Genomic DNA, 11,644 nt, shown 5'->3' with positions numbered 1-11,644 from the left:
GCTCTAACTGTAACAGAGCCTCGTCAGGGGCTCAGTGAACCCTATCGAGCTCTAACCGATGTCGAAGAGGACGAGTTGAGAGTTGTCAGAGAGTCACGTTCACTCGTCCGGTTGAAAAGTGTCTATGACCTAAATTCATGGGTCGACTCTGAGGTAAGTTTCTATCCTTTCTATTTCTTTGTTTCATATTAGTGTATGAATATTATAGTTATATCACACATTTTCCTCGTTATGTAAGCCATAGACTTATACCTAAAATACCTATCAGCGCGTTAGGAAGATCAACCACGAGGTAAACAGGACTGTGCATTCGTCTCGTCGCTATTTACGGTAATGTGAATTTGAGGACCATAGTTATCTTTAAAACATCATTAATCATTTATATTTCTAACAACATCCAATATATCAATAGCAATACATGGAACATCAACTTGACCTGTTGTGAACTTATGGCGCTGGGAACCATAAGGATCGTGAGACCATGAAGTCTGAAAGGTTGAGTGAAGTGCTTATACAAATAGTTGACTATAAACCGAAACCTCTATGGAAGTATGAAGTGGTAAGATCTTAGTTTCTTGCACATGTACATGGACTTAAATGATTATATCCATTTTTGGAAAGGTAATGCTTTAATTGTTGTTGTATTTTTGTGCTTCATAGGTGTACATCCCTCTTATCGCGAGGGGGTAGCACTGACTGATGGCTACTGTTTATCCGAGGAAGAAAAAGGTCACTTTGTATGACAACTTGAGTACTGACTTGGAAGAGAAAAATGAGCTAGTCGTCGTGCAGGTAACAGAAGGACTAAGGTGGTTATTTCATGATCTTGATAGCGGATTAGTTAGGTGGGAGAAGCCATGGAATGTGATGCCATCCGCTGATAGGCCTATGCAACACAACTCGGACGATTGTGGCGTATTCATGCTGAAATATATAGATTTCTTGTGCAACATGAGTGCAATTGACTTTACGCTCGTAAGTATATATTTATTCATCTACATTTAATCTTGATTGCTTTGTACTTTTTTTAAATATTAGTTCATTTTGTTTCTGTGGGAGGAAAATAGATAGGCTGGTCAAACATTCCAAAGGGTCGCATTGATTCTGACAAGGGATTACCGGATTTCTTGAAAAAGAATGCAACATTGATTCCGAAGGGAAGGGTCATAGATATGATGAACAATGGGTCGTGGTTGACATTCAAAATGGATCGTGAATTTTATCCACGTTGGATCGTGGTTGTCATTCAACGTTGGATCATGGATCGGGGGAAAACGGATTGATTAAACAAAAACCACGACTCATATAAAATGATAACTACGACCCATATAACACGAGAACCATGACCAATATAACATGAGAACCAGAGATATCATGTGGTGTGTTCCACCTTAGATTTAGTACATGACACACGTAGATATCGTGCAAACGATATCTGTATAGTAGCATAGGTCACATCAGATGGTGCAACCCATATAACATAACAACCATGACCCATGTAACATGATAACCACGACCCATATAGCCTGCATTTCCTAGCAGTCTATCAATAGTAGTATCATATTTGAAAAACACCAGGTTAGCTTTGGTACGAAAGGGCACATTACTTTTCTAACTTTGATGGACGGTATGTGCATGTATGGGGATATTATCATCATCCTCACTCTTAACATCACTGGTTATTACTTTTGAAGAGTATTTTTTTAGATGTAAAGGATGGTGTAAAACTCTCCACGATCCGTTGTGCATTTGAACCACGACCCGCAGAGAAAACTGTGAACTTAATAATGAGTTGTGGTTGTCATGACGTATGGATCGTGGTTGTCAACAACGATTCAACAAAATTGTGTTACATGGTTCGTAACTGATGTGAAGCATTGATTATGGTTGTCATTTGATATGGGTTCGTGGTTGGGAGATTTCACTGGTCGTGTTAATCTTTTGCATGGTCGTGGTTGTCTTGTTGCATGGATCGTTGCTGACAACCACGATCTTATGAGAAACATGACCCATGTATCCTAAAATTCATTTAAATATAATAGTCATTTGTATCACATCATAGGGAAAACCACCTTAGATTTATATCCAAGATGGATTGTGGAAGATAACCACGACCCATTCTTCGTCATATCCACGACCATTCCTTTCAGATTCAGGGCTACCCTCCTGAAACAGCGCCACATTCTTCTGTTTCACAAAATCACATTAAACGTATATATCAGATGAATCAACTTCCCATATTCAACTACGATCCATTATTCATCGTAACCACAATCCAAATTGGATGACAACTACGATTAATTGTGCATGTGAACCACAATCACACGACAGGGTCGTGGTTGTCATATAAGAGTGGTACTTGGGTTTCAAATTACTTTCATAGGCCAATTCCAAACTAGAACCCTTGTTGCAAGGCCCAACTCGTTTGGGTCATGGTTGTCATGTTATATGGGTCATGGTTGTTACATTAGACAGGTTGTGGTTGTTAACTGATATGGGCGTGGTTCTCATGTTACATGATGACCAAGACTCATGTGCATGTGAAAAGCACAATCCTTATAACATGACAACTAAGATCTAATGTGCATGGGAACCGGGAATCGCAATCCTTCGTCTAGGTCGTGGTTTTGAATACGTGAAGGATCGTGGTTGTCATTGTCGGTGGTCGAGGTTTGATTTCTTGGAGGGTGGAAGGTTTGAAAAGGTGAAGTTGTGATTTTCTACTATTAATGGTGGAGGTTTGATCAATAGAAAGCTCCCTTCACATGACTAGAACCTTCTTGAATCTGATCATCCTTTACTTTAGTAAAATGCCTACAGTATAATAAAAAAATTACGGACCTCGTGGTGGATGAGAATTTCAAACAAGGAGAAACAACGTTCCTCTCTGAAAGTTAGTCCCTAGATCTTCACTTTCCTATGAAAACGAAAGAAGAAGAAGGTCTGTAATGTGAAAGGCTACATTCGCCCCTTCTAAGCTCATATAGTCTTTGATATTCTCCGGGGGAGAACAGATTGGCTACTCCCACAGTCACTGAGCATGACGTATGTGTTTCATCCATTCCGTTCATCTGTTTTGATAGGTTTAGAGCTTGATCCAAGAAATGAGATGGATCATTTTCATGTTCTATCTCGCTTATTCATCACTGTTTCCTGTTATGAGGTCCACTTTCTATTGGGATATAGCTCATTTTTGGTCTCATACCATATAATGATCTGGAAAAATATATGGACGGCATGGATGAAACACATACATGGCAGTGGGTCCCTGCGACTGCCGAGCACCAGCGATTAGTTGGTGCTTGAGGGAGTGGCCGATTTGTCGCTTTCTCGGGGGTTGGAGCAGCTGGTGACTTTTGCTTCACTCCAGGTCTGTACGTCTCCTCAACCTAAGTCAGGGGCATTTTCATTTGAAATAATCTCCAAAAGATGTCAGAAGGCCATTCTAAGGATATATGGAATGACGTAGCTTTCTAGGTAATTTGCCCAAACTTCGAGGTGAGTACGGTCAATTTCCCTAAAATAAAATGTCATACTTGTTGAGATCATCACAAAAGCAGTACTCCTAGTCAATGAAGAAACTGTCTTCTTGTTGGATGAGGCACAAACTAGGTTACTCCTTTTGAGATAGTTTGTACTCAGAAATCTAAGGTGCAGAAGGCCTGCAATGTGTTATCCCCATAATACAATCGCCTAACTGATATATGACCTCAACAAGATGCATATGTCACACGAGACCCAACACCATGAATACCACCATACCTTCTTTATACACTTATAGAGGAGAAGAATATATATATATATATATTTAAAGAGAGTCTGAAAGATATAAAAGAGAAAAAATGCACAATCTCATTATAACACTTTTACACCATACATACATATGCCACACATACAAAAAGGTGGGTCACACCCAACCAACTAAAAGGATAAATCAAAACAAAATAATGTAATTTTTAGTAAAACTAAGCCCATCTTAACTCAAAGAAAGTGACCGAATCAAGCCTATCAGAGCTTGATTTCAGGGGTTGGGCAGATGGAAAGAGGAAGCTCCATTGGAGGAGTTGAAAATCCATAGCTCTGTCGAAGGTAGAAGGTGGGCTCGACATTCGGAAGTTATCAGAAGTAATGCAAGCTTTTCAGATCAATATGGCCTGGGTATTAAAATTCCAAAGGGAATCTAGTCCGTGGGCCTCGTTCATGGCTGCAAAGTATGGCCCGATTCGGGATTTTTCAGTCTCAGGCAACAACGCTGGGCTCGGCTCGCCGATTTGGAAGAAGATTCTGTGACTCTTGCCATTTTTAGAAGCCAAAGTGCAATGGACTATAGGTACGGGGGATTGCAGTTTTTGGAGAGCAAGCTGGACCGGGCTTGGTCCCCTCCAGAATTCGGTAACGGCCGATATTCCGGCTGATATCCTGTCCTTAAAAGCGAATCAATTCTTGGGCCCGTATGGTCCTCTTCCTTCATTGGTGGTTTTCTCGTTGCTCCCTCAAGAAGTTGTTGACTTTATTTTTCAGGGTGAGTTCTGTTTATCAGATGGTCCGGATTCTCCCTTGTGGCCATTCACCCCTTCGGGCAGATTCTCAGTAAAATCGGCTTGGGCTGCTAGTAGACCGTTTTCTCCCAGAAAGGACTAACCGAGATGGGTGTGGCACGGGAAGCTGCCTCCGAAGGTTTCACTAGTTTTTTGGAAGCTTCTCCATAGATCTGTGCTGGTGGAGATTGTTATTCAATCTAAGGGCATTTCCTTAGCATCGAGGTGTGTTTGTTGTAGAGAAGGATCTGCTCAGGGCCAAGCCGGGGAGTCCATTTCTCATCTTTTTTTGGATGGTGAGTTAGCAGTATCAGTATGGAATTATTTCAGTATGAGTTTTGGGATTAACATAATGCAGGCCTCGTCGGTGGAAGCTAGGATTACGTAATGGAGGACGTCTAATACAGCCTAAAAATTGTACCTGTTTAAGCCAGCAGTTGGTGCCAGCCTTCATTTGTTGGGAATTGTCGAAATCTAGAAATTTGGCAGTTTTTGATGGAAAGGCTCCTGCGGCGGCCTCCGTGATCGCACGGGTTTCCTGGTGGTTAACCAGCATTAGTGACAACAATGTAGGCAGGCGAACAGGTATATTTCCTCCCAATTCGAACCATCCGTTGGATGCTGAAACATATGGAGCGAGGCCTAGGCACCAATTAGTAGTTACATGGCATAGACCCCCTGTAGGATGGGTCAAAGTTAATGTGGATGGGTCATCAAGAGGTAACCAGGGCCTGACAGGGGGTGGCGGAGTCTTTAGGAACGACAAGGGAGATTTCATCTTCGGTTTTTCGTATGGGTATGGGGTGATGTCTAACATTGGTGCCGAGGTGCGAGCGGCACATGACGGGCTATCATTGTGTCTAGAGAAGGGTTTTTCTAAAGTGGTGGTGGAATCAGATTCTGAGTTGGTGATTAAGGCGTTTAATGAGAGTGCTAGCCTTGGTTGGAAATGGAGATATTGGTCATTAAGAATGGATAGACTTCGCCTCTAAGGGCAGGTGGAGTTTACACATATTTTCAGGGAAGGCAACACCCCGGCCGATGCACTAGCCCACGAGGGGAGTTTGTCCCAATCAGTCTTTTACAGCTCTAGATGGGCTGAGCTTCCCCAGCAGGTGAGAGGGCTTCTTTTCTTAGATAGGGTGGGGTTAGGCACAATCAGGGAGAGGTAGTTTATTTTTTTATTTTTTGGTTTTTAGTCCCGGTTGTCCTGGTTTCTGTTACGATAGGTCTTCTGTAGGTCCTTTTTTCCTCAGAACTCCTAAATGTAAGTTTTGTCCAGAATTTTTAAATAAAACACGAATCTTTTCCTTAAAAAAAATTGATTGATCATATCCTAGTCCTCTGATTCAATTAGGAGCACCATAACTTATAGAAAACCTACCTATTATCCATAAGTTGTAATTAATTAGATGCAATTAGTCCTTCGGTAGAAACATCTTTGGATGCAAATAGCATTTAAAAAAAAAAAAAAACAAAGATTGGACAATTCTAACAATTTTTTGTGTTACTTTTACATGAAGGAAAATGGATTGTTGCAAATAAAGTTTTAAAAAAAGAAGTGATGAGGAATAACGATTTAAGTGTAAAGCTGTAAGATTAAGGAACTCTTAATGTTTAGGCTTCTAGTGATAGGAAGCCCATCACTTAATTCCACATATTGTTTCATTCATTCACTTTGTGTTATGCTTCCTCACTTTGTTTTTGGTTGCATGGGTAGCTACAATTCTCTCCTTTTGGTGGGTTTTTATTTCTTATCTTACCTCTAAGTACTTGGTGTTTGAGGCTGTGGTAATGAAGAGATTGCCTTACAAGAAGAGAAATTAAGTCCATTTAGTAGTGTTGGTAAATATCCTGCTACCTTCCTTTCCTTGGTAATGAACACCAACCAACCACTTGACTTACCAATAATAAGAATTATTTCAAGTGTGATTGTTGACAACCTCAAAACTTTTAAATAAGGGACAGTTTCTCTAGCTCCTTAAAAAGCCCATCATAGTTAGGTTTATGGATAGTGATGATCCTACTTCTATTTTTATTATTGAGCGTTGATAAAAGCCAACAAGCAAAGTTAGCTTCAAATTTGTTGCCTGAGTTGGCTTACGTAGTAACAAATTTGAAGCTAGGTGGTGTAAAAGTTTCTCTTATTTATAGAATAAATGGCTAGAGTGCAGAGTTATCCCCATCCACTCATCGATCTAATTGACAATAGGAAACTCACTTAAGCCATCTAAAAAGGACGACCATTTGAGCTACCTAAGATGATGAAAATTTTCGCATGGCTTCTTGTCTTTGATATAAAGAAAGAATGCTGTAATAATGGAATCAACATGTACTTTTTATTCAACAATTGTGCTCATTCTAGATGCTCCATAGGACGTGGAAATAGAGAGGTTAAGTATTGTGGGCCTTGCAAAGATAATGTGTTAGTTTTAACCTTTGAATTGGTGATCTTGTTTGTAAATCATGATGAACACGGGTCCTATATGACGATGTTATTAGTGCCTTAATTAATATGTGGGTATATTTTAAATACACACACACACACACACGAGTTAAAGAAGAGAGATTCCTATAGTTGTCCTTAGGAACTTAAGATTGTGTACAACAACCTTTGTTCAAGGAAGCGCTGTATTCTATATAACTTAGTACTCTATTGTTCCATGAGCACCTAACAAATTGTACCACAAACCTGTTGTCATTTTTTCTTATCATCCTGTGTGAGGAAACAAATGACAAATCCGAATAGAAGGTCTCCACCATTGAGTTCAATGATAAGTTGGAGCCCATGCCCTACTACACAATAGGTGTGTAAGTGTGTCATGAGAATATGCTCATGATATTGGCCTTATTAGATACTTGCATTGAGGATTACTTCAAGAGTCTAGACCAAGATACATCATGCTTGGTTTGGATCAATTTGCATATGTACTAGTATTGACTAATCCCTAGAATTGAGGATATATAGAGAGTTCAAGTTTCTAATATAATATATTTTGGGTTCCCTCACGTAGTCAATTGCAATGACTCATATCTAGGTGTTATAAGGTTCATTAGGATATGGTTGATATCCATATGATCCAATAAGGGATTCACTAGTCTACTAGGGACACTCTTATGGTTGAGATTTAGTAGATCAGACCATTTACTTGGTGAATTTTTTACTGAAATCGATATCTCATAAGTTTCAAATGGTTATATATATGTATGTTTTTAACTGTTGATTTTTTATTTATTGTTAAAAATATTTATATCACACTTGATGGTAATTCTAACAGTTGATATCTTATGGTCCATCACTTAATTTGCATGAGAATTAGATCGAGGTTGAATATCCATATATAGTAAAAGAATTAAGTCGATTTGGATATATAGTTATACATGATTGCATACATTAGATGTAATTAGACATTACTGAAGTTTGTAAGGTGTTGGAGCATCATATTAGTCTCTCCTTGAAATCTTAACCCCTCATAAATAAGATCTTATCCTAGAGTTAGGGTATAAGAAAGAGAGCCTTTGACACCCATACCCCTTAGGGATTAGTACTCCCCTACGAATTATAGTGCAAGGAAACTGCGCGCGTGCACGCACTCTTAAATTTAAACCACCCGAAATACACATTATTCACTTTTGGCTTTTGGCTCGAGTGGGTCGCATCATAATGTGTTCCTCCAATCTCCTCTGGCTATTAGATGCGTGAGCCCATGTTAGGCTTAGGGCAAAATAATCAGCCTCATTGATGATTTAGGTGCACCACAACAAACGAAATAGTTGGAAGAGAGACATGTATTATTGATTTTTTATGGGGCCCACTATGATGATTATGTGAAATCAATGTGAATCATTAGATTCCACACAATAATTTAAGCATGGGCTTGAAGATTAGACCCATATGTGATTTTGGTGGGTCATACTAAAGGAAGAAGTTTGGAGGGTGGGCATAATCATGTACATTATTCTCAATCGTGTGGTCCACCTGAATCAATAATGGGCCTAATTTTTAAATTCTAAGACTATAATTGGGTCATGTAAATGATGGTAGGAATGGATTTCTTTAAAGTATCAAGTTGGGACCATTGAACTGAATGACCTTATGATTAGGTAAAACGTCCTCTGATTAGGTGGCCCCACTATCATGTATTTTCAAAAGCCACTTTGATCATCAGATGTGTGTGCCAATTTTAGACGTAAGGCTCTAAAATAAGTCCAATCTATGATTTAGGTGGACTACACTAAAGGAAATAGTTGGGAGAGAGATGTGCACTACTGATTTTTAATTTATAGCGCCTACTGTGATGATTATATAAAATCACATGAACCATTAGATGCCACACCAAGGGAAATAGTTTGACGCCCAAAGATCATGCCTATCTATGATTTAGGTGTGCCACACCAAGGGAAATAGTTTGGAGGGACATCGTCTTGTACACTTGTTTCAATCATGAAGTCTAGCTAAATCACTGATGAACTTGATTTTTGAATTTTATGACTAATGGCATGTATGGATTTCAGAAAATGACATGTATTTTTGGCCCCTTTCCTTCCTCCGCCACGAGCTTACAATCGTTCAAGTGTTAGCACCCTGGATTGCCTGGGGCTTGAAGCTGTTGGATCGTCCTTCAACCCAGTTAGTCTTGTCAGGTGGATGCATCCTGCTGCCGACTGGATTAAGATTAGCGTTGACGGTTCAACCCTTAGTAACCCTGGCCCTTCGGGAGGTGGCGGTATTGCTAGAAACCATGACGGCGAGTTCCTTTTTGCCTTTTCATCGGGCTACAGCTTCAACTCAAATGGCAAGGCTGAAATCAGGGTGATATGGGAAGGACTATCATGCTGTCAGGGTCTTGGTTACATTAAGGTGGAAGTAGCTAGCGACTCAAAATCAATGGTCGAGTCCCTCAACAATATTAAGGACACCCCTTCATGGCCTATGTGGTACTGGTGGTCAAGAACAAGGGCGCTTATCGAAGGCAGGGAAGTGATTGTCTCTTATTCCCTGAGGGAATCGAATGTGGTGGTTGACGGTCTCGCGCGGAAGGGCAAAAACAGCCAGTCCCATCATCTCTTCCGAGCTTCTTCTGATCTGCCCCCCGTAATCAGAGGATTGATCATCTTGGATCGAGCAGGTTTAGGATACTTGAGAGGGGTTTAGTCTCTCTCTTTCCGCCTCTTTTTCCTTTTCTTTCCTCGGGTGGGCCTGTTGTCCCTTTTTGTGAATAGGCTTGCCCAGACTATGTATAGGCACACTTACATGAATATAATAGTCTCACAGAGGTTATTTATTTATTTGTTTATTTTTTTAACATGCACACATACACACATATATATATATACACACGTGGGGTCTACCATGCATGCCTCTCTTGTACGCTGACTTAGGCTCACTCTAGAGTTAATGTGTTGGCTTTTCTCCTTTCCATATTTAGAATGGTTGTAAGAGATAGCCTTTTGCTTTGAAGGTGTAGTATTGGCAATTGAATTATTTTTGGATAATGTTGATTAAAAGGTATTTCGAGGCCTAAAATTTCTGATTTTGGTTTTTGTATAAACTTGATAATATCTAAATGATTGTCCTTAAGCGCTTAATCAATTAATTTGGGCTTTTGAAAATTTTAATTTTTCATTGCGTTTTCAAAGCTCTAATAGGGAGTACTGGATTATTTTGTTTGACCATAGGCCAATGTAGTGTTTTTCTAGTTAAGACATGCAAACAATGGTCCTTGATCTTTTGTGACAACAAGAGTGTGATTCAAATTGCACAGAATAATACCTTCACGAGTGAACAAAGAATGTAGAGATTGATTATCACTTTATTTACTATCATGTCCTACAAGGCATTATCACTCTTCTATTTGTTCCTTTAGAACATGCCAAAATAGCTTCTCTTCTCTCTAAGGCTCATTCTATAGCCAGATTCCCTAAGATTTTGTCCATACTCTAGTTGAACCCCATTAAAGCACCTTGAGTTCGAAGAAGGTATTAACGAAAAGGATGTAAATATAGTGTAGATTAAGGATATAATTACGTGTGCATTTGTATATATTTTTACTTCTTCAATGATGAGCTCATGCATATGTACACATCTCCTTCTTTATGAATAGATATGATATTTTCATCCTTGGATATCCATAACAAGTCGGTCAAACAAATGCTGACCATCTAATCTATTACTTATAAAATAAATAGCTATAACAAAAGATAACTGATTAACTATCTTCTAAGATTGTGTTACCCTTCCAATATGTGGAAGCTAAAATTGGAAAGGCATAAAAAGTTAGATTTATCACCTACAACCAGTTGTAGGTGTTTGGTCCTCAAAATAGAAGTAACCAACATCTAAAGTGTTAGGATGATCTTATCCAAATGAGTTCAACATCTTGGCAGCCAATGAAGGTATGGAATTTATTGTGTTTTAAATCTACAATTGGAATGTCCCACATCTTCCAAGAGAGTAGTTGTATCTCAAGCCTATGATAGAACTGCTTGTATCTTATGTTGGAATCTAACTTTATAATGCGCAACACATGGTACGCATATATGTCTAGGAGGATGTGGATGGTTTGGATCAATTAAATAGGCATAAGGTGGGGCCTACAAAGGTTTGGTGCATACAACTATGTTGTAGTTCCCATGAGTACCCGAAACATATATTTGCATAGGGTTGGTAGTGGGACGAGTTGGCCCAGTGGGTTTTCGGCCTGACCCACCTCGGGTCAGGCTTGGACTGGAGTACGAGGCGAGGCCCAAGGGCTGGGCTAAGTATTAAAAATGAAGCCCGTTTCAAAATTAGGTCGGGCTTGGATGTAGATGTATGAAAGCCTATAAGCCTGGCCTGTCCAGTTAGTTTTTTTTTTTTTAATTTTTTTAAAAATAAAATTCTCTCATCCTTCCTCCTCTTCTCCAAGCTTTCCATCCAAAGAAAAAGAAAAAGAAAAAGCAAAAAGAAAAAAAATATAGAAATCTCTCTGCTGAGATGAGGTTGTAACAATCAGGCTCGAGGTGAGAGAGGCCACACCACAAAAAAATGTCCTTTTATCGGCGTATTTTTTACCGGCAGCCATCTCTAAATGTTGGTGATAATGGGAATCACTGGCAGCCATAAA

At 39.4% G+C, this 11,644-nt stretch overlaps 1 protein-coding gene across 1 annotated transcript; it reads left to right on the top strand.

Annotated features, from left to right (window-relative positions):
- Positions 1 to 9,186: 9,186 nt before the first annotated feature.
- On the top strand, positions 9,187 to 9,693 carry LOC131254323 (uncharacterized). The gene has a single exon (XM_058255313.1). It carries the CDS (start codon positions 9,187 to 9,189, stop codon positions 9,691 to 9,693), a length of 507 nt encoding a protein of 168 aa, XP_058111296.1.
- Positions 9,694 to 11,644: the final 1,951 nt, after the last annotated feature.

This window comes from Magnolia sinica, chromosome 8, assembly GCF_029962835.1.
Source record: "Magnolia sinica isolate HGM2019 chromosome 8, MsV1, whole genome shotgun sequence".
Classification (NCBI taxonomy): domain Eukaryota; kingdom Viridiplantae; phylum Streptophyta; class Magnoliopsida; order Magnoliales; family Magnoliaceae; genus Magnolia; species Magnolia sinica.
This window is presented reverse-complemented; position numbering and strand designations above follow the sequence as displayed.

Bases quoted from the DNA above. Each gene is read 5' to 3' on its own strand.
- LOC131254323 (XM_058255313.1), top strand. From the start codon at position 9,187: ATGCATCCTGCTGCCGACTGGATTAAGATTAGCGTTGACGGTTCAACC.